The sequence below is a fragment of the Diorhabda sublineata genome, chromosome 6 (genome assembly GCF_026230105.1).
Source record: "Diorhabda sublineata isolate icDioSubl1.1 chromosome 6, icDioSubl1.1, whole genome shotgun sequence".
NCBI lineage: Eukaryota > Metazoa > Arthropoda > Insecta > Coleoptera > Chrysomelidae > Diorhabda > Diorhabda sublineata.
The window spans coordinates 34704529-34729755 of NC_079479.1; the positions used below are offsets into that span (position 1 = coordinate 34704529).

Below are 25227 nucleotides of genomic sequence, written 5' to 3' on the forward strand. Positions count from 1 at the left end.
TAGAGACCACACCATGGGCATATACAGCTGATGACAAATTTTAGTTCTATGGTATTGCAAATTTAAAATCTGTCTAGTCACTTCACTCACGGTCTTTTACTTCATAATTTATTTGCTAAAACGTATTAGAGAAAGAATTCATAATTCTCATAAACAAATTCATTAAAATGGCAGATTATTTCGGAGAAATGGGGTGGACACCTTTGGAAGATGGACAAGCACCAGACCATTTTTTACATTTAGCTCGTCTGTTTAGAGATTTTAACATGTTCGAGGAATTAAATAACTTGAACGGTCAAAAATTGCCTCCTCCAGCTTCTAAAAACGTGGTGGAATCGATCCCAAATGAAAACATAACAAACAGTGGTACGTGAAAATTCACTAGAGAATGACTATTTCTAAATAGAATTATATACAAATAAATCATTTTTCAACATCGAAATTTTAGATTCGCAGTGTCCTATATGTTTAAAAGAACATATCAAAGGTGAAACTGCAAAAAAATTGCCCTGTGGGCATTTGTATCACAACAATTGCATTATGCCATGGCTTTCAAAGGTAAGTATTCTATTAATTTGTTGCAAATTTATTGTTTAATTAATTACTGTTTGAATTTCACCAAGTGTTGGAGCTATGTAAAAGGTTTGGTTAGAAATAGGAGAATTATCTCGTAGTTTTCTACAGTTTTATTATTGTTGGTAGTAGTATCCGAGGTTAGATGTTTTTGCTTTATTATTTCAGACAAATTCTTGTCCTCTATGTAGATATGAATTGCCTACTGATGATGAGGATTATGAAGCTTGGAGAAAAGAAAAGAAACGAGCTAAAGAAAGGGAAACAGATATTGAAAATCTTCATAATTCAATGTTTTCATAACAATGTTAATTATTTATCTAGTTCTGTTATAATATCTCTAGGTTCTATCTATTATATGAGTATTTCACTATATTTAAACAGTCTGGTGGTTAAACGAGAATTAATTTGTAAATTCTATTTGAAATAACTATTTAAAAAGTTTTGTACTGGAATTAAAGGGAAAACCAATTTGCAGTATTATTTTATGTTTCTCTAATGTTTTAGAAATTGGATTCAATAAAAACGAAAGTCTTGTTCAACATTTATTATAAAAATACAGATAAATCACATAAAACATTCATCATGCATTTTAAATACATTAAATTTTGTATATATAGTTTTTAATTGAAATTATTATATCACAGATCCTCTAAGAACTTTCAAATATCAAAGTTTTGAATAAATTTTTTCAATTTACGAATGCTTTTAACGGTTTTTTAAGTTATATTTCTTTTGAAACGTTCGAGGAAAACGATTTGAGTAAATTTTTACCAGAAATTTTATCACGTAAACTGAAATTTGGAAAAATTACACCATAATACTGATTCATAGATTTTCTTAATTTGATCACCTGGCAACTTTAATCAAAGTAGTTCTTTGATTATTTATGGATGTATAACATGTTTTAGTATAAATATAGATTTTTATTACTATAAAAATCGATTTAAATAAATTGTTCTTGAGTATTTTATCCAATATTTAAATTCATTACTGAATGCTATGATTTTTATATTCAATTCAATGTAAATATTTTATTTGTGTTTACTCAATTAAAGAAAAATAATTTGAATGTATGATCACACATTTTTTTTAAACATTTAATAATATCTAATAAAATTTCTATTCGATCAATCGGAGAAGTAATAAAAGGTAAATAGGGGTAAAACCAGTTACTGGACAAGCAAAAGAAACTACAACCAAGGAAGACCTGTACAGTGTATGAACCAAGGTAAGAAAGTCAGGTTTATGAATCTGCCTTTACAATATAACATTAAAATTTGTATAACTCTAACCTAAAAATTGCAAAACAATAGCTTTGTTCGCGGTAGTTATCCTGAACGTGTTCTGTCATTAAATGCATGCGCACTTTTATGAAATCGTGCGTTCGCGGTGCTAATAAAACTTGTTCAGGTTTGTGCGAAGAACTAATTTCGAACTTATTCTGAAGTTTGTGATATTTACTAATGTGAATATTATATATATTCTATTCTCTTAGCTAGTTTTGAATATTCTGAACAAAGCATGCGCATTTGACACGTTCAGATTATATTCGGAATGTGTTAGTTGAATCATCTACCGCGAACAAAGTTCCAAACCCATAGTCAAAACTTTTATTGTTATAGAGATCTTAAATTGATGATTTATGGGTTTGGAATTCAGATTTTTGTACATGGCGTATTCCCCTTTGGAAAATACGTACAGTAAAAAATGTGCGAGTTTAGGCTAAAGTAATATAACCTTTTTTTTCGTTATATCAACTTTGGAAATACTTTGTAGGTATATATTATGTAGTATTACATTATTAAATAAACTTATCACACTGTGTTTAATATCATTGTCCAATTTTAAATATAAAAAATTGGTTATTTTTTCATTGAGAAGTTCTTAGAATCGGTTAAATATCAAGAAAATTAATGTTCAAAATTCATTCACCATTTAATTAATATTGGAAATAAACAATTTAATGTTTTTTTAATTATTCTGTTCACTTTTCTTATCTCCTGTTACATTATCTTTAGAATAAAGTGGCTGCTTTATCATATAGGTGAAGGTATGGGGAAAAGAAGAATGACATATCTAACCTAAAATCAATTGACTTTATGATTTGGTCGGACTGACAAATAGCCTGACCAACTACATCTTAATTCGTGGTCATAAACCACAATAGATTATAAAAAAATGACTAATTGAAAGATGTGCATCTCTGATATTTTCAATTTTTTCTTTACAATTGCGATACTAACGCCATTTTCTTTTAATAATTCAAGTATCTTTATACTACTTTCGAAAAACATCTCATAAACATGTTGATGATTTGTAACAGTTTTAAAAAATATAAAATGACTTCTCGCTCTGTTATAACAAGAGACAGATGAAACGACAATCTGACAAGACCCATCTAATCCTTATATTACAGCGGATCCGACCGATTTATCCTGTCGGCCCAACAAAATCATAAAGACTGTAGCTGCCATAGACAAAGTAATGCGCTTTCAACATATATTAAATATTCATATATTGCTAGTACGGGTCTGGAAAAGGTTGACACCCAAAAGTGCAGACATACTGTCGGGGATGATGTCTTAAATTTTTCAAATTTTTAGTTTAATTTCCCTTCTCCACTTAGTTCTCGTTTTCTCCCATCTCTATTATTTAAACTTTGACAAAGTTACCAAGTAGTTTTTTGTGTTAGCCGACGTCATCATGACGAACCCATTGTAAGAGGGGTCAAATAATAGTTGGGATGGAGTCAGAAAAAGTGAAATAGTAGAATGCAGCTGTTGTATATCTTAGTGGGCAATATTTCCACTTACGAGGGAATAGCAATATAACAATTTAGTTGTTAAAACTTAAATGCTGAGTTATTTCGAATTTATTTTCATATTTCAATGTTTTTATAGAACAAATAACCCTTCTGTGAGTTTTGGCTTTTGTTCACGTAACTACGAGGTTATCCAAAAGCTTCAATAAATGACATGTAGAAAATACTATGAATAAAAGTGTCAAAGAAATCGATGGAACGTTTGAATTTGTCTATGGAGGTGATATAGTGACTAGTAAGTAAGTGATAAAAGCGATTTAAAAGTAACAAAGAATCAGTTAAGAACGAGGAATAGTCGGAATATACCTAGAGGGCAAAAATATGTAATAAATTGACAAATCTGTTTTCTACACTGGCAATTGGGGAAATGAAACTGTGAAATTAGGGTGAATCAATTTTAAATTTTTACATAGACTGATTAACCATATATATCAAGTTACTCTTATGGATTTTTTTATACAACAGATATATATTTCATCGTCATTATAATACTGGTTTCATTAGACTATTTAAATACATTGTGTGTTTAGATCTGACGTGACTTCTTAAAGTATCGATCCGACTGTATGTCGCCGGACAATAAGGACAGAACGATCTTTGCGTTGTGTGGGAATGAAAGTGATGCCATCTATTAGTGACTTCTTTACCGCACGATTTACATCGCCACAAGAGTATATTGGTTGACGATGGTTCAAACATTTCCACGTAGGATAAAGTCGAACCGCAATTTGAATCTGAAAACAAATATTTAAAATGAAATTTGAAAAATATAATTTCACTTTTTCTATCGCCATCTGTACGATACTAAGGCACGGCTATAGTAAAGAATGTATTAAAAATTCGATAAAAATTGATACCGTTGTTATTCTTGAAGTCGGTTTTGTGGTAAGTTTGGGTAGTATAACATAAATTTGTTTTTATATTTCCGCATGGCGTCCTCCCAATAACGTCCAGTAGAAAATGTTCCGAGAATTTAACAGAAATGAATGACATTGATGTATATATATCAGAGTTGAGATACATAACCTCAAAGTAACTAATAACACTACTCGTATCCTGAAATAGTAAAAAATGTTCCAAGAATTTAACAAAAATGAATGACATTAATGTATATATATCAGAGTTGAGATACATAACCTCAAAGTAGCTAATAACACTATTCGTATCTTGAAATAGTAAAAAATGTTCCAAGAATTTAACAGAAATGAATGACATTAATGTATATATATCAGAGTTGAGATACATAACCTCAAAGTAGCTAATAACACTATTCGTATCTTGAAATAGTAAAAAATGTTCCAAGAATTTAACAGAAATGAATGACATTAATGTATATATATCAGAGTTGAGATACATAACCTCAAAGTAGCTAATAACACTATTCGTATCTTGAAATAGTAAAAAATGTTCCAAGAATTTAACAGAAATGAATGACATTAATATATATATATATATCAGAGTTGAGATACATAACCTCAAAGTAGCTAATAAGACTATTCGTATCCTGAAATAGTGTATGAATTTTTTCAAATGATCCGTTTTAAAATTGTTACCTAATCGTATGAGGATTGTCAGCAAAACTTCATATTGTACATAGAGCAAAATGTATGTTATCATGATAATTATTCTAAAATACTCCATCGAAATTTATACACAACGGTTTTTAACATTATTATAAATTTATTTACTTTTAACTAAGCCCCCGTATTAACACGGGACTACAAAAAACCGTATAATCGGAATTAAGAATGTTCTACCAACATAAAATGATTTACTTTCTCGTTATTTTACGTCTATCCATACCGGCAGATCCATCTTGATCTCAAAACTGAAATAATATTTGACATTGAATCATTTGCGTGAACCATCTATAAAATAACGAAGTTTTGATGCTATTGTTTTCTCAGTGTGTTTTGTTGTAGTTTACGTCACGTGTCGATATCCATTTACCAAACCAAAGAATACAGAAGTTCATAAATACGATATGAGCGATCGTTCACGCATAATTCAACAATATTTGAAGATTATTTTTCTAATATTTAAAATTATTTAAAAAAAACTTTATTAAACTATGTATATAATTCATTTATATATTTATTATTATCCCACATATATTGTGCTCTGCATCCAACTTGACAATGTCTTTGTGGGTAAAGCAGATTCCGACTTTATCGACCTGGAGAGCGAAAATTGATTTTATTGAAGGGGCTGCGCCATAAAACTGATTCCTACGTTATCGTTTATAATGGAACTGTTCGTGTCGAATGATTTTTCCATCCAGTCAGTAGAACATGTCGAAATTATACGGCCATCGATCTCGGGTCTTTTTTGTAGTATAGTTTCCAAATGGGTAAAACTCGAAGTAGTGTTTAAATCTGAGCTAATTTTTTGTTATTATTTTTAAAATTCCGCATATTCAATCAAATAGACGATTTTGTATAAACATTTACTTTATTAAAAATCGATAAATCTATTACACATAATATCATTAAAATAAATAATGTTTAAGGTAAATAGTTTAGGTACCCTGGTTACAAATTTTTTTATTACGTAAAATTTAAAAAGTGTGGGTGAAAATAACCACATTCTCAATTACATTTGATATTGTAAACGATAACAAATAACTTTGATATACATACACTCGAAAAAATATTAAATTGTATGAACAACATACACGCGAAAAAAGAATTTGTTTTCTATGATGAAATAGGAAAGTAGAAATTCGGTAGACGTGAAAAAAAGAAGAAGAAATCTGATAGGGAGATCTGTTGTAGTTGTTACTTAAAATTGGCAGTGCTGGTTAGTTATATTGACAAAAAGAATACAGTGGACGACGAAATTAAAGTTAAAAGTGAAGGCTAATAATAATATGGATATAAGTTATACAGGGAGCATTGAAAAAATCAATTTGTTTATTAATATCGATCTAATTTCATCATAGAAATCTATTTTCGTTCATGAATATAGATGAATAGTAGAATGTGGTTGAATTCATTAATTTACTTGAAATAAAAATGGACATCGCATAATTTTTTTGAATTGCACTATAATAATTTATATTCATATTTACAGTTTTTTTTAAATAGAATTTGATACAACATCGGCATTTATACATGCCGAAGAGAAGAGTTGACAAAATTAATAACACAAATTCGTCAGTTGTTCTAATAATTTATTCTTTTCTTCATTAAAATGTTCGAAATATTAATAAATATATATTTATATGGGAAATTACCAGTAAACTTCTGTCTTTTGATAACAGTAGAAAAAATATTGTATGCAATTCGTGTGAAAAGGCTTTTTTCTATTTTCTAATTACCTTCATTTGACTCTAACTGGTTTATTTTCTAGTGGAACCTGTATTAAAGATACGAGTTCCGAAAAAACAGTTCTCCCAACTAGATATTGATAATTTTCGAAAGAAAAAACTATTTTTGTAACTATATTAAATTAGTTCACTTCGAATCGTTACTCGTAATTTGTATAACCGTTATTTTTAACCTTCCAATGGTGTAAATACGAATTCCCATCTCTATACCTCGAAGCAAATATACTGCGCAGTAGAGAAAAGTGACGTTGAAAATTAGTATATGGGCTTGAATACAAATTAGTACGATACAAGATTGAGATTTAAATTATTAAATTGAGATATTTAAGGTAAGTGAACAATAACAAAATAAGTCGAAAACATCAAAGTTAACCTCAAAATTTTGCTTGCGTGTATAATCGTAAGATTTCAAAGGATCTATTTTGAAAGATAATTCATATGTAAATGAAATTACAGCAAAATGGCGATGTGACGTCACTATTAATACGAGGTATTTTGATGAGATGGGTATAACGATGTATTCGTTATAAAAAAACATAATTATATAAAAAGAACTAAGTTTGAGTCTCAGAGATATATAATGACCAAGCTAAAAACTATATAAACAAGTATAGGATATAATTTTGAAGTGATACAGCCTGTGGCTTTCAATTGGTTCACTTAAAACCCCATTTAGAAGAAGAAAATACTGTAAATCTTTGTTTTATTGCATCAAATTCCATTTAGTTCGTTAGCAATATATACAATAAAATATAATCATCAAAATATTTACAAATTTATAGTACAAGGTCAACGTACATAAAATTTTTGGTAAATAAATGTTTTTGTTCTAAATGACTAGGTTGTATATAATTTGGCAAAATTTCTTTGGCTAAATGTTGTTTGTACATGACTAGTTTTTCTATTATAGTCCAGTCGAGGGAGGTGAGGAGATGAAAAACCACGGAACTAAACTGATTTACAAAAACTTTTCTAGTTTCTAGTTTATTGGGGGGTGGTATTTACTCATGAACATTTGTAAAATGAAGCTTCTAAATATATGTTTGTAAGAAGTATTTTTACATTCTTTAAACCCTTGATTTCATCCCTAATATGACATACCGTCGAATTTTATGTCTATTTATTTTTGTTTTTGAAATCTCCAACGCTTTAAAAATGTTCTTATGCTAAAATTTCAGTTTTATGGAAGCAAAAAACTAATAGTTGCAACTTTTCAAAGTCTTCAAGAGATTTAAAAGAAAAAACGTCATTGACTGGACTATTATTTTAAAATATGAAAACATATGGCACTTCCCTATTCCACCTCTATTCTTCTATAATTGCCTATTTAATTATGGATCGTTATTAAAACTAACTTATATGTTTTTAAATTAGAAACAAATATCTTGATTGAGTAAATAAAATATAGAAGTTACGTCTAATACTTTGACCGAGAAAGTTTAACGATCTTGCGCGACTAAGCACGAATTTATGTTGTTTTGACTGCTTTAAATGACTACCGAAAGAATCGATTATGATTCGTAAATTGTATTCGATTCACTTACGAAAAAAATTTCAATTATTTTAGAAGAAACAGAAATTATTTTACAAGGAATCGAGATCGTTTATTATATAATACCTAAAAATTATTATAATTAAAATGAAAAATGAATAAGTATGAATGAATTGTAATCGATTTTTATAATTCCTGTTTTCACTAAAGCAAATCGATTATCCCCACTATTGAGATTGATCCATGTAACTGTATAATCTACAGTTAGACACTCGACTGCAACAACTCCACTCACCGATACCTGGACCTCATTTTATATTAAAATGACTATAAATGTGAGGCATATGAGGAAATTTTTGAAACAAGAATGCAGAGATCGGTGTCTATAGGTACGACACCGGCGTTTCAAACATGCGCAGTATCGTAAAATAGTTTCCCATCTCTATTCAACCACTCTTTATATGTAGATAAAGTGGTCGAGTTGTGTATCAGTTTCAAATTGAAAACAGTTGATCCCTTTTACGTCAAAAGTGTTGTGAATCTTTTGTTGGTTAATTATCAGAAAGTTTTATCAGTAGAAAGAGTTAATTTTCATCAATATGATTCATTTATTTGTGAGAAGTCCGGTTTTATTGATTTAGAAGAAGAGTTTTTTTGAACAAATCCGCTGTCAAAATGAAAACAATATGGCTTCTGGAAGGAAAGCAAATAGTATTGTTTTGTTTTTTTTTTTGGACGGAAAAAGTTGATAATTTTGTTAAAATAATCACTTTGAAACTAAAGTATGCCTTTTAGGATGCGACGTCTGGATTTTTACTAACAATTTCGTGCAGATAGACACTCATGTTCATTTTTTAATGTTTTCTAACTATTTTGTCTCTGCTTGATTTTTAAATATTTTTATAACTAAACTATCACTGAACTACAAACGATGTACAAAAATGTTTGGAAAATAAAACTAAAAACGATTTAAACAAAAAAAAAACTATTTAAAAAATACGATCCAAACTGTTAGCCTCCCAGCGGCCATATTGGTATAATAAACGTCAAAGTCTTGGAATGCTCTGTGGCACCAAAATTTAATAGAAACTAATCGCGTTAAGGCAAATTAAATTTGTTTATTAACGTTTTACTGTGGTATATGGGCCACTACATACTTATACTAAATAACTATTTATAGAGATGTAGCAGTTCCACTCAATCTGTTTAAGAGAAACTGTGTAATAAAATTGGGAATTGACATAAATTGTCACAGAATTACTAGTAAAGATAGAGAAAGCAGCATTTAAGTAGAACTGTATTAATGGGAGAGAGAAAAAGATTATCAGTTTTTCATCCTCTATTGGCTTCTGATTGGTGTTTTATGTTAATATTAACGATGCAATCAGAACAAAATTGTTATAAAGATGTTTCTCCATAATTCACTCTACCCATCTATCTTTAATATTAACTCTATGTAAATTGACGGATGTCAAAGAAACCTGAAGTTAGCCGCTGAAGGTTATTTCATCAGTTGTTCACACAGACAGTGAAAGTTATAAATGTTGTTTTGGAAAATATTTTGAGGTAAGTGTTAAATATAGTTCGTATTTCTTACAGAAATAATAATTTTTATGGTGGAGCAAAAGGAATATAGATTACAGAAAATTAATTTTTAAAAAGCACGTTTTCGACAATTTACTTCGCTTTGTACCATAACAAACGATGGATTCAATTCTTCCTTGGAAATCACCGGGATTTTATAGTTAAAAATTTATTATCAGTAGAAAAAAGTATCTTCTATTTCCACTGTTGTTTAGAAAATGTTTATGTAACTAAATTCAATAATTTTTCAAATACAATCGACTTTATTAGACATATTTTTCTAATCCTTGAACGTTGTGCTATCTTCTCAATTCTTTCCAATTCTGATTGTTATTGTTTCAAGTTCTTTCATCACGTAGTTACGTATCATCTCGTCCTTGGCCCTTTTGCCTATATTGGTTTTACGTGTAGCATTATTATTAGCATCTGATACTCCCTAAAATTATGTATAATTTTTCTTATTTTTTTTTGTAAATTCATGTCATAATTAATATTTTCTATTTGTCTTCCTTCTTCAATATCCATGTCCTGCATGCATATATTATTTGATTTTATTAAGTTCCTTTGTTTATTCTGCTCTAATTTTTCTTCTCTTCTTGTACTATTACCGCCCTTAAATATACAAAATTGCAAAACCGTTTTGAACGTTTATTATTTGTTTTCGTTTCATGTAAAGTATAGATGACCATCTGCTTCCTTTTGAATGAGAATATATTCCAAGCAATCTCCTTTGAAGTACTGGCCTTCGATGCATTTATATCAACATTAAAACCTTGACCAAAAGTCTTTCATAATCATCAATTTTACAAATATTTCACTTTTAAACACATTAATCGTTTTCTGGAAGGGTCAGTAATATCTGCTATAGAATTTATCGTATTGTTGTTTTCTTTTGATTATTTTTAGTTCAAATTGTTCTGTCTTTTCTTTAATTTTTGTTTTATATACATTTATAAACGTTTTAGTAGTGGTATGTTGCTATTAAACACGAAAGTGTACTTTTTTCAATATATATTCCAAGCTTTCGAATACTTATGTATTCATCATCAGGGACTGAAATTATGGTCAAAGTAGAATTTATATTGAAAAGAATATACTTTGGTGTTTGATTACCACAACTAAAAAAGTCATAAATTAGACAACAACTGTCCTACTCAATTAGCCTTCCACCTCTGTTGGTGGTTTAGAATTTAGTTGGTCTAGAATTTGTACTGTTTGTGATTCTATCTACATACTCCTGTTGTGATTTGTTATTCTTTTTTTTTTAATTTCTGATTTTATATCTCAATATTGTGAATACTTCTAAGTTGTATTTCAAAATTTTTATAGTCCTTTAAACAGAAGATCCATGAGAATTCCAATGAAGGATTAATTCTATTGAAATGAACGTTTCCTGGTTAAAGATTGGTTATATAAGATTTGGAAAAATTTTATAATGAAGATAGAGACTGAAAATCATTAAAAAAAAATAATTTTTAGACTAAACAGTGACATGAACCGCTACTTTAGCTGAGAAAGTGGTAAAACATTTAAAAGGACAACAAAGGAAGAGCTTTAATGATTCGAAAATGGTTTTAGATTTTTCTTCAAGAATTAAAAACAATTTCAATTGGAAAATTTTGATTATAACGAACGAAGGTAGATTATTGATTTCTAAATAAGAATTAGATCATTAATTGGAAACTATTTTTGAAAAATTCAACTTCATATTTGCTTTGTAAACGAATCGAAACACCCCCATCGGTTGACACTTGTCCTAGTAGATGTTTTTCCACTTTTCTTTTACTGTTAAGAATAGCAGTCCATGAACTATACGGTCTAAGCGATAATTATGGTTGAAGAAATGAACAACTTAACAACGAAGCATTAGCTAAGCAACAGCGGGATGTTTTGTCCTCATATGTAAAAGTAGAGTATCACTACGCGTGTACACTGCCGGGCAATGCGTGCACGAATACTGTCCCGGAAAATGTACATAGTAGTGATTACGTGTATTGCTGACAATTTTACCGCACAGTACACACCTTCTTCTTTCGTCCATTGTACCTACCCTCTCGAAAAGTTGGGAGACTTTGTAACATTTAATATCTGAAACAAAAATTATTAGATTAGTTTTGTTATTTATAACGGTTATGTAGGAGGATTACCGTCGTGGAGAGTTGCCACTTCCTTTTCCTTATATATATATATATATATATAGATCGATACTTATCTGAAACTTTTATGGATTTTGTAGTGTCGTTTACTCGAAGCTAGAATGTGGACTAGTGTTTGGACACCGTGTGGACACCAAGAGCTTATTTGATGTTACTGTTAACACCATATAAAGTCCAGACAAAATTTTCATTTTACCAATTTCATTTTAAAACGTCATTAAAATAAACAAAATTCATAATAAGTCGCCAAAACCGAGTCAACAATCCAATAAAACTAATGAAGGGACAATCAGTACTAATATTTAACAAATAAGTGTTATAACATTGTTTTTTTTTTGGTTTTTTTAATGTTTTTTGTAACTTAACTTAAATAAAGGTTACGTGAGTATGATGAGGGGATGCAAAAGCACTCACTACCTCCAAAGGTGACCATAATAAGGTTTCTAGAAGAAAACAAATCAAATCTAAAACACACCATTTTTAATAAAACTTATTAAAATACAATATAAATGCTTTTTAATGAATGCACGTAATTCTTAAGATAAATTTTAATATTTCAAACACTAAACTAATTAATTTTTAATTAAGTAACAAAAGGACCTGAAAAATATGAAAAATCACCAAAGCATAAATATTTTAAAATCTTCATAATATTTGTTTTAATATCTATATTTTTGATCTTTGAGCATTTACGTTTCTTCGAACAGGATATCATCAACAGTTAAGTAGTTTTTGATCTTTATTTTCATAACCACAATGTTTGTTTTGAACAAACTAAACGATCTGTTCGCCTAATTGCACTAACGTTGGCACAAAATTACAACAATTATTTAAGAAACTATCATCCCGCAATCACTTTCACGATAATAACACTTATAAACCAAATTTGAAAATAAAACAAATATTCTAAATAATTCAAATCACAATCAACATCTTTGATAAAGTAAAATAAATTACTATTCGATATTCTAACCAAACTTTTCATACACCAACAGTTCAACGAGTTCAATGATTTATTATATGCACATAAAATAGACACCATATTAGACTACCCTGTATAACAATGTAACTCTATATTACGAATATACGAAGTGACAAGTATGAATGAACCTTTAAATTTTATGAAAAAATTTTTATTTACGTGGTAAATGGGTAATTAGGCTTCCTTGTATCAATGCCACACCCTGTATATTTGGTACCAGAGGGAAACGTCGAAAATCCATGCGTTAAAAACAATGAACCTCATAGTGCAAAAGAAAAGAACACCGCTGATATAATTGAACTGTCAATGAGTACTCGTACCAATTTTACACCCTGTATATTGGGTATTTGGAAAATCCGGAGTAAAATAATTTGCGAATCCTTATAGTTTCGTAGTGACATAATTGTACAGTGTACATTACGGATTAAGCCCATCGCCACAAAAAAGAAGAAGAAATATGTCAATGCGTGAATATTTTAGTTATTTTAAAAATATGTTTATTTGAATAAATTCATTTTTTCGTATAACTTGTTAATTAGATTTCCTTGGACCAATATCACATCTTATATATTTTGTGGTTGCGACTACTGTGGAACTTCGAAAATGTGAACTTTTCCTTTTTGTTTTTTAATGCTTATCAAAATTTTACAAGTAGAATAGGTCGAGAGAGCTTCAGAGCTAGAATTGACGAGTCCTCATAATTTCATGGAAAAGAAGAAGAAAAATAAAGCCGCAGATATAAATGAACTACTGGAATGATGTGTCATTTAAAAGACTTTGAAATAATAACAAACGTTCAAGATTCCATAAAATTAAAAACTAAACTACCGAAAAGATGTGAATAGACAATGTAATATCTTCTATAAAAGAGGTAAGGTAACATTTGATAATGTAATCGTATAAAATCAAAGAGATGATCAAATATATCGTTGTTGTTCTGACAAATGTAACAAGTCCAATTTTCAGCAATTTTACTGCGAAAGTGTCTTTTTGGACTTAGTAACTTCTGCAAAAACGACGAAGATATGAAACAAAAAAATCATACCACCAATATTGTGAAAATAATCGGTCCAGTGATGTTTGATTGAACTTATTTAGAATATTTTGTATCATATAAACAATAGTTGTGAAAAAACTTATCGTGAAAGAAAATGCAGTCATACAATTTCCAAATCCTACCTCTCTGAATTCATTTTAACAAACATGGAAGGCAGGATTTTTCACAAGTCAACGCCTTATCTGAATCGTATGATAAAACAATTCATATTAAACAAATGAGAAGTTTAAAAGATCCTCAATGTTGTTCGCGATTTCTATAATAAAATTTACATAAACAATAACAAAAAGTAACATACTTTCCATTCTTGTAAATGAGTTGTAACAAAATTTCAATAGAGTTTAAATCAAAAGGATAAAATATTCTTAGAGATTAAGTAGTGCTTAAATTGGGAAAATTTGGTTTATAATTGAGTAAAACATCATAATTATGTTTCTAAATCGTCTTGATTTTATGTGTCTTCTGTTATAAAATTAGTTTTTTTTATAATTCTTGAAAAACAGATAAAAATTTGATGTTTCGACTACTTTCACTAATTAAACTAAGAAAAAAAGTAATTTTATAACAAAAGGGACTTAAAATCAAGACTTTTAGAAACATAACCATAGAAAAGGTCTAAGAAATCAGAAATTAAAGAAATCATAATTTTTATATAAATAAGAACAGAGTTAAAAGAAAATTAAGAGAACTGTTCGAATTCTTCTATGTTCTAGTACTGTACAAAGAACTTTTAGCAAAAGGAGGACTTCGCAATCAAATTGTTAGTATTAATTAATAAATTGGGGTCTAGAAATTATTTGGGTTTTGTTACCACCTGTGAAAAGTCACAAATATTGAACAGACCCTAAACTAAGAAGCATAGCTATACCTCCACTATTTAAAAAAAATTTCATTTTATTGATAAAATATTTCTTTAAATAATCAAGTGGGGCTGTAGTTATGCTTTTCGGTTTATAATTTACATGGTTATTGTATGCATTTATTAAGAAATCGCTTAAAAACGACAACATTCATCAGTATATTGCCTAATCGTTGGCAATATTTTCACTACCTAAATTTATATGAATCAAATTCATAGTAAATGTATATGAAAATTTATAAAATAAATTTATTAAAAGCACAATAGAGATATATTAATATGTGTATATAAAATATAAATTAACTATCAAAAAGTTAACCGCAACCTTTAAACAACAAAATGTTATACAAAACAGAATGAAACAACAACAAACTTACAGATCATATTTTATACAATCCAAATTTTACTGCATTTTATACAATTGTACAAGATATTTTTATACGAGGTGGTACAGAATTATTCACAATCATTTCTAAAGCTACAATATGTATAAAAATATTTTTTATAAAACTGTATCACCACCCCGGGTAGTTTTGGAGAGTATCACAAGAGGCTACTTGATAATTTAAGTTTGACATCCCTTTAGGGTTGATTCTTTCCATAATCAGTCGAAGGAGGTGCCTTAAATGTTTATAATACCCAGATATATTCTCTTGGTTACTGACAGCAACAAATTCAATGATTAAATCAATTTGGGATTTGTGTTTAAGCTTGAGGTAGATAGTGGTAGGTCACACTTTCAACGATCTCTTCTACTAAAATGTGCTCTGATTCTAACCTCATCCCAATAATATCAACTGGTGTAACAGTACTTTCGCCAACATGAGAAAAATTGTTCTACAGTTTCCAACCTAGTAGTAGAAGTTCCTGATTATTTCGTAATATACTTTTATGTGTTCTCCTTCAGCTGGTTCATCGAATTCCAAAATTAACCATGTAGATAATTCAAAGAGTGGATTATAGTGGTTGTTTTGGCTGGTGTTGGTCGTTATGTAGTTGTCATAAACATAAGGAGAAGTCGAAAATACTTCCGGGGTCCGGATTAAAGTGTATCTTCACTTTTAAAACACTTTTTTGAAATGCGCTCCCACTTTTTGGATACTTTTGAATTATTTTTCACTTCTTTCATCATATTATCATACTAGACAATTTTTAAAAACACTTCTTTGCTTCCTAGGCACTTTTTGGAATACTCTTCACTTTTTTGGAATTATTCTTGTTCCCTAGGCACTTTTTACAAACATTCGTCACGTTCTAAACATTTTTTTAAATACTCTTCATGTCCTTCCTCAAACATTCATAAGCAAAATAATGCTTTATAATATTTGGATTTTTATTTATGCGGTGTAATAACCCTCCAAGTGTGTTGGAGTTGAGTGGTGTACACGAAATTGACTTCGTAATGAAAAAATAATGGTAAAATATCCTAATTCACCCTTGTGAGGGATCGGTATCTCCTTTGTTATACAGTGTTAGTTAAAAAAATGTATATGGAGAAGTGTCATCAGATCTATAAATGTAATTCTGTACCGTCTTGTATTTTAACAAATATCCTTGAGAATAACAGACAAGAATATTCGTTAATAGAAGAAAAGGAATTAAAATAGAAGAAAGAAATTTACCGTAATAACTAAATATTGCACAATTTTTAATATTAATAAAACTTGTGTAGTACAAGGTTGCTTAGCACCAATCCTTATCATATCACATTCTTTTTAGTTTTACTCCATCCTAATTTTTTTTTATAATTAATGCCAATACGGTTTAGAAATTTTTTTTAATATCTAATATATTAATATAAAAACTAACCACCGTCTTTTCGCGTTAACTATATAATATAAAATAATATTTTTTTTATATATATAACGTCTCGGCAAGAGATAGTTATTTACATATGCGCAAATTTCAACAAAATATTTTTATATTTTAAGTAAAAACTGAATATCTAATGAAAGAGTTACCCTGCACGTAAGTGATGTGATTTAGTGTGTAAAATTCTGAAGCGAATAAAAGTTCATTTTGGTACCGGAACTTAACTTTTCACGAATATGAAGTAAGTAGGCTGAGAATTTCTTCTCCATTTATCCTTCATACTATTAATATGTGTACTCTGAACTCATAAATTCATATTTTTACTTTTTTCAAATTTTCTTTCACTGTTACACTTTTTGAAATAAGTCTTCGATACTTATGACAATTTTTTTAGTGTATCCTAGCTTTCTGGACCCTTTTTTGAGATATTTTCTGTTTTCTGGACAATTTTTCAAAAAACGCTCTCACTTGATAGACACTTTCTCCTTCTGACTTTCTCGCTTCTTAATGCTTTTGTGAAATGTCCCATTGCTTTCTCAATACTTTTTTGAAATATGTTATTGTTTCCTTGATATGTTTTTAAATGCCTCTTGTTGTTAGATATTTTAAAGAATGTATTTTCGCTTCTTAGGTACTATTCATTTCTTGCTTCCTAGATATCTTTTGAATTGTCTGTCCATACTCTCTAGACAATATTCACTTTTTAGACATTTTTAAAACACCTTAGACACTTTTTTTTCACATCCACTCTCACTTTTTGGACATTTCTGAATTATTTTTCACTTCCTTTATTATATTAGCATACTGGACAATTTTTAAGAATATTCCTTGCTTTCTAGACACTTTTTGAAATTCTTCTTGTTCCCTAGACACTTTTCAGACATATCCTTTGCTTTTTAAACACTTTTTGAAACATTTCACTTTTCCTAGACACTTTTTGAATAACTTCTCATTTTCTAAACACTTTATTGCAATAATATTCACTTTCTAAACACTTTTTGAAACATTTCGCTTTTTCCTAGACACTTTTCGATTAACTTCTCATTTTCTAAACACTTTTTTGAAATAATTTTCACTTCCTAGTCACTTTTTGAAATTTTTCTTGTTCCCTAGACACTTTTCAGACATATTCTTCGCTTTCTAAACACTTTTTGAAACATTTCACTTTTTCTAGACACTTTCTCTTTTCCTAAACACTTTTTTGAAATAATTTTCACTTCCTAGTCACTTTTTGAAATTTTTCTTGTTCCCTAGACACTTTTCAGACATATCCTTCGCTTTCTAAACACTTTTTGAAACATTTCACTTTTTCTAGACACTTTTCGAGTAACTTTTCTTTTCCTAAACACTTTTTTGGAATACTTTTCACTTTTTAGACACTTTTTTGGAATAATCTTCACTTCCTAAACACTTCTTGAAATCCTTCTTGTTCCCTAGACACTTTTTTTTTTGGAAAACTTTTATAACAATTAAAAAAAAATACATGGCCAATTATTCGCTTCCGAATTCTGTTTTACATAAATAACAAAGCGTAACTTGTTAACTTATATTTTAAATAATGCGAGGTCTTTTTATTATATCTTGAAGGGTCACTACTATAAGTTAGATATCATTCAATATTTTTATACGAAGCGGTCCATAAAACTCTCTAATAAAATTCAAGTTTTATAAACGACATTGTACAAAAATAAATTTTTCTCTTAAATTCGTTGGCAAATTCGTAATAAAATATATAAAAATTATATTAATAAATTAAACGCGAACTAGAAAATTAATAATAACGATAAGGTTTGCGTTACATCAAGTACTGGTACAAATCAATTGACATTTTAGACCGGTCCATTTCACAATAACCTTACAAGTTCAAACATTTCCGGTCTATTTAACATTAAATATAAATTTGAAATAAATTTTCAATACCCCGGACTAAATAGGGCGATTAATCACAAATGCGTCATTGAGCGGACTTCCATTTTTAATGTGACACCTTGTATATAAAAATCTGTCCTATTTGATGTTTGTTTTTAATTTTTGAAAAAACTCTATAACACACTGTGAAATTTAGATGAAATAATACCGCTGACTATTTATTTTCTTTTTCGGTATCACCCTGTCTCCACATACACTACCCCCAACTCGCCCAGATTTTGATAGTTTCTTTCGATATTTTGGGAGCAGCGTATTTATCTTCTTTTACAAAATAAAAATACGATCACACAAGTTTCACTTACAGAATTTAAGATATTATCGGATAATTTATATACAGCGTGTTTACAATTAATTTATGTAATGTGTAAAAAAGGTTTATACTGAGTATTTTATCATTTTGAATTAAGTGTTTTGAAACGTCTCGAAGTATTATTGCTATTTTTTTCATCAAATTTTTTTGTATTTAACCAACAGGTCTAAAGTATATGTTTATTCACTTTTATTTATCGGTTTTTCTAAGAGTATGACTTTTTTTCGGTTTTCGCAACAGTGACATCTATTCTTCCATCTGTCACCTGTGTATACAGTAGCCTAGCCACATGTCATTTTATTTCTTTGTATTCTGAACCATCTGATATCCTTGTTTTTAGATGTCCTTAGATATCGATTTGAATTTTTCATATCCTACACTGTACAGTACAGTTTTTCAATTATTTGTAATCTATAGAAAATAGTTGCAACCCTTTTTGGTAGTAGTTTTCTTCTTAAAGGTGGGCTTTCCATTTTTTTTTTATTTCCTAATTGCTTTATTTTATCTTCAACTAGAGTAAAGTTTGATGTTTTTCTTGTCAAATTTGTTCTTTATGTTGAAAATGAGCAATTTCTTTGGAATCATCTCTATTAGAGACCTTTTCTTCACATTTCAGTCGTTGGTTTATCCTTAAAAGTAGATTTTCTATTTTTTATTTGCTAGTAACTTCATTTTGTTTTTTCCCAATACGATTCATTTAATATTCTCTCTATCAAAGGCCTTTTTCTCATATTATTGGTCTGTAATGGTCGATTTTCCATTTCTTGTTTGGTAGTTACTTAGTTTTGCCTTCAACGGTGATTATTCTCCATGTTTCTTATAGGCTCATTTGTTAACCATCTTCGAAAAGCAAATTAATCCTTTTCTTGTTGAGAAGTTACAATCCTTTTTGATATCATTTCCATTAGTGACATTTTTCTCACATTTTTGTTATTAATTGGTTTGTAATGGTCGATTTTCCATTTCTTGTTTATTAGTGGCTATTGTTGTTCATCTACGAAACATTTCGATCCATTTCGATTTTCCATTTCGTGTTTGCTAGTTTATCAACAATGATTATTTTCCATGTTTTTCCTAATCCTAATCATTTTTCCTCTATGAAAAGCATTTAAAAGTCCTTTTTTGTTATGATTTGTCTAATATCACGTCTATTAATGACCTTTTTCTCATATTTTGGTTCTTAATGTCCATTTATCTCTAGTTGCTTCATTTGTATTTAACGATGACTATTTTTGTTGTTTTTTATTATTTCAATTGGTTCTATATAATATTTTTGATTAGATTTAATACCACGTTCAATTTTCTACTCCATATTTCTCCTATTTTCATTTATTTTCCATTTCCATAATTTTCCTTTAAGTTTACGGATTTATCATTTCACTAACCACTTCATTCTTTCTCTTAAGCTACCCATTGAGCTATAACGAAATTCTTTGTGTTTATTCGAATGGTTTTTCAAAAAAAAAATTAATTAGAATACACTGTTGGTAATAGTAAAAATGATCTGATCAAAATAATAACAATTCGATAAAAGAATGTCCCAGAACGAATCTATATACCTATTAATATAACTGGGACATTCTGTATATGTAATATAAATATTCGTTAAGTAAATTTACAAGTAAATAGAATCAAAATGTAACAGTTTCCATTATATTCAATATATCTATTAAAAAGGCCGCAAAATACCTTAAATACAAGGTACTGTATAAAATTCGAGTAAATTCTAAATCTTAAAATTAGTATTATTTTACAATAAAGTTTCTAACTATAAAATATATTAATAAAAATTGAGATAAGAAATGAGGTAATACATAATAAAAAATAATTGCACTTAAATGTAAAACTAGTTAGTTTGGCAATAGATATTAAATGTAGATTGAGAAAATGTCATTTTTTAATGAAATAACGTTACAAAAAATAAGTGTTTGCATTGTTGTCATTCTTAATTAAATGTAACTAATCTAAATCAACTTCCCATTAAAATATCTTCTTAAAATTTTATCCAACTTAACCATTTCTGGGGGTCTCGTAGTTTGCACCTCTTCGAAACTATCTTCAAATTGTTTTGTTTGGTTCACAGACATTATTGCAACTCAACTACTAAAAGAAAGATTTTGGACATCTACTTAACTATACCCACTTCTGATCTGGTATAAAATAATTCAATCAGCTACAATTAGAATTAAAAATGGCAAAAATAAGTTCCGGAGATTGACAAAAGCATTTCTGCTTGAAAGACTTTATTATTCCGTATCAGAATTTATGCATGAAAAACAAATTTATCCACCTAATCCTGAAATTTACTAGACAAATACTACCAGGTTGATACGTAGAACCCATATCTCAAAAAGAATCAACTTGAATAAAAAATAAGAAATTTCGAGAAAAAAATTCAACCTGCCTCCAAATTCTGGAAACTTTTTTATCCGTTATAGGTTAGCATAAGGCAGGGGATAACAAAAATGATAAGAATGGAAGTAAAAGATTTCGCAAGTGCTTTTTCATCGATTTCAGAAACAATGGGAAATTGAAGGTCCAGAGCTTTTAAAAACGTTGGTTAGGTTAGGTTTGGTGATACTAATATTGAAATTCAATCGAAGATACAGTTCAATGGAATTCATATGGACATACGGAATCAATATGAAACCCAAATACTAGATATACAGATCCATGGGAACTGTACAGTAGGAAGACCTCATAATTTTCTCTATAAATCGTATTTAGTAGATATTAGACTATTAGAAAAACCTACCAACGCTTTATCGATGTAAATTGTAAAAATACTTTGGGGTAGTATCATTTAATTAAGAAATTTTGTACTAAATCACTTATTTTTGTAACTATTAAAGTAATGTGAATATTTTTTTCGTTACCGCCACGATTTATAACCTAATTGACGGACGGTATAAGCTTTATTTTCTTTTTTTTTAAATCTAACTATATGAATAAGTATTGTTCGTCTTTATAAAAGAGTAATTTTTTTTTAATTGGGTCGAACTCCAAAAAACATCACAGATTTTTTACTATTCTTAGGTTATAGTAAGTTCAATGTGTTTGACACAAATATATTCAAATAGAGGTTTGCTCTAAATATTGGAAAAAAAAAGATGTATACATATATGTTATTTTTTTAGACTAGATAGGGAAAATTTTGTTTTCAAAAAAGAATTTATCCCACCTCTCCAGATTAGATAAATATATTTGTGTAAATCTATATATATTTATATCCATAGCTTTATGTCATAGCTACAACCACGAGTATTTAATTTATTTTAAATATATATATTATATGTAATAATTTATGAAAATTTTTAAAAAGTTGTGTATAGTTTTGTCAAGTTAGATCAGCGATTTGAACTAAGCATATAAGGGGTTGAAGTTGTAGAAAATATTACAAATTATTTCTTCGGGAAATTGGTAGGTCCAATCGTTTCAAAATTCTACTCGAAGACATTTATGAGGAATCAGAAGTTATCGGATATATTAAAAATTAAATGATAATGGCATTGTAATTACAAAAAACAATTTGGAAATATTTAGAATAAATTCCCACCATATACTGTTTAAATTTTGAAAATAGAAATTAATTTTGTAGAACGGATTCCATATAAAAGTATCGAAATCATAAAAATTTGTTTATTCGATGGTAAAAACAAATCTATTTATCCAAAATAAGTAGTACTTTTAATACTATTATTTTCTAGCGTTTTTAAACTTTTTGAATCAAATTATATTTTGTCCAGAAAGTCAAAACGATAAAACAACAGTGTTAAAATCTCATCAACCACCAAAGTTATAGTAATGGATAGATATGGTATGTTCATCGGTAAAATTAGTGGCTCATTTAATACTACCAACCCCAAATGAAAATAATTTGATAAATTTTCATAATATTTTGAGTAGATATCTAAATTAGATATCATCAAAGTACTATTGAAAAAAATTGTAAATCGGTTAATAAAATCAAAATGAAATCCAGAAGAAAAAAAATGTACAACCTACTTCTTAAGCGCTAGATAATTAGCGCTCACACCCCTGCTATGACTCGTACATAGCTCTATAATAAAAATAGTAGTAAAGCCAAAATCAATCGGCCGGTGTGTCATTAGCTATGGCATTGGGCGGTTCAAATTTCGGCTGATCGAACTTCCTTGTGTCGGGGTTGTAGCGCGGATGCTTAAATTTGCAATGAGTTCGGAGATTGTCACTGCGTGTGTAGGTGGCTCGGCATAAAGGGCACTCAAATCTGCCCGGAAAGTGCACGTGATAATGGTTTCGGATGTGCGTCACTATTTTCCCACACAGCTTGCAACGATGCAGGTTACAGCCACCCGGCAACTTGTCAAACGTTAGCCGCATGTGCCAGGTTTTTGAACCTGCAAAACGAGAAAAAATACTTTTACTTACAGTTCGAATTTTTCTTTTTTTTTACTTTAAACGTTTTCCAGTGACTTAAACTTTCCCTCTTTTTAAAACTAATATTTATCGTTGAGTTGGGTTCGTTTATAATAAATTTAGTATGATTTTCGGCTCTGGGGCACTATGATCCATTTAACTGTTAAAACATGAGCTCTTGAAGAAGTAAAACAACGGATATTCCTTATTAATGATCTAATTTTTTGTTAAATTTGATGCACTTTATGACCAAAGCCCTATAATATTATCAGAAACATTCCATTCACTCTTCATATTGAAACATCGAAAAAAATCCTTTTAAGATTAGAATATTAAAAGTTTTCACCCCTTCTACAACTTTTATTCCTATTTTTAACAGCAATACAAAGATTACACTATTATATTACACTAGTAAGGAAGATCATAAATAGTTATAGTAAACCCTATCAATTTATTAGTGAAATTGGAACTGTATAGAAAATATCGAAAGTGTATTATATCTAATAGAATTTACCGTACCTATACAAAGAGGAATAATTTTTTTCCTTCCATTTCTTTACAAAACTGCCACACATCGAATCACTTTTGACGATGATACAACGAAATAAACCTTCACCATTATAAATTATGAAGCACAGGTTAGAAATAACACCGTTTGATCTAGGATATAATTATCACACTATATATTGTGAATATTTGTTGTTCACTTTTACACTTCGAACTAATTAAACTTTTTTTTTTATTAAAACGAACCCCACACTTTGTTACAACACAAATCTTCAACAACATAACCTAAAATTTATTGAATTTCTTCTTTTTTACTATTTCTCTTTTATAGAACTACTAATAATTATTATCTTAGTAGTTCCAATGAACCCTACGTGATTTCGACTATTTACAAAAATGTTTATGTACAATAAAGCTATTTCCGAAGGGAATTTTACCTTACCATGTTACTAATTACGAAATTTTTGCGTTATATTGTTAGATTTGAAGCTTAAAAATTGTAATTTTGTACATATAAGCTGCAATTTGCTAAATCAACCGTTTAATTTGAAAAAAAAACCGTTGGAATGGTACGATTGAATAAAATGCATTTGCAAGCTATAAAAATAATTAAAACAATATTTATTACATTTTGTTAATATTTGGAAAGTATCAGAGTTTGAGTCAACGGAAAACGTTATGAGTGTTAAGGATTAATAGTGACAGCAAAGATAAAAAATAGTGATAGTATGTGCACCCCAGAGCAGAAAAAAAAGTATTGTAGAAGTAGGAATATTGATAATAAAATAATTATCATTGAAATATACATTTTGTCTAAATCCTCACAATATTTGATAAATTTAATCTTCTAGTATCCCACCCAAAGGGATTGGCTCAATTTGAGTTTTTTGAACCTTGGAACATTACAGTCCAGCCCGTTTCGTACAATGGAAAATTTTCATGGAGGGACGAAAAACAATTCTCTACTATATCACGAATTGAAGTTAAAATAAATTCGTATCAGCATAACAATATTCCTCTTAAATTCTACGCAACTTTTGGTGTTTTGTAATTCAATTCTAAAAAAAATTAAAATTACAAACTCGTTCGTTTCGCAATAAACATATTCAGCCGATTTCTAAACACTGTATTACCTTTCGACTGGACCTCGTATGGCATGAAAAATAATGCACGTCAATCAAGTAAACTAAAATTTAGGCTTTTCGAACCAACAAAATGATTACACAAATTTTATACTGTATTTCATTTAACTGAACATTTATTTTGAATAATTTTTTTCAAACTATTATTAATTTTTAATATATTAAATCCTAACGGCATCTCCGTTTCATATAATGCTCTACTTTTTTATACGTAAGTTATAAAAACCATCAACATACCAGAAACTCCATCGATAGATAAGATACAACGTTGCCA

General features: G+C 28.8%; 2 protein-coding genes and 1 long non-coding RNA gene across 5 annotated transcripts in view; 2 read left to right on the top strand and 1 right to left on the bottom strand.

Moving 5' to 3' along the window:
* The first annotated feature begins 19 nt into the window (after nucleotides 1-19).
* LOC130446132 (E3 ubiquitin-protein ligase RNF181) lies at nucleotides 20-1649 on the top strand. Its single transcript, XM_056782229.1, has 3 exons — nucleotides 20-366; nucleotides 449-558; nucleotides 742-1649. Exons 1-3 carry the CDS (start codon nucleotides 168-170, stop codon nucleotides 874-876), a joined length of 444 nt encoding a protein of 147 aa, XP_056638207.1. The 5' UTR covers nucleotides 20-167; the 3' UTR covers nucleotides 877-1649.
* Nucleotides 1106-25227, bottom strand: part of LOC130446131 (sex determination protein fruitless) — a 49562-nt gene continuing 25440 nt past the window's right edge. The window contains exon 5 of one of the 3 annotated variants that reach the window (XM_056782226.1): nucleotides 1106-4131. In XM_056782226.1, the coding sequence (XP_056638204.1) occupies nucleotides 3881-4131 (251 nt within the window). In that variant the 3' untranslated portion in view covers nucleotides 1106-3880. Of the gene's footprint in view, nucleotides 4132-8934; nucleotides 11890-12422; nucleotides 23286-25227 lie in introns of those variants that run through there. The other 2 variants (XM_056782227.1, XM_056782225.1) reach the window with 2 other exon arrangements.
* On the top strand, nucleotides 3262-5480 carry LOC130446134 (uncharacterized). The gene is made up of 2 exons (XR_008910113.1): nucleotides 3262-4282; nucleotides 5320-5480. It is a non-coding gene; the product is annotated as an uncharacterized LOC130446134 (long non-coding RNA).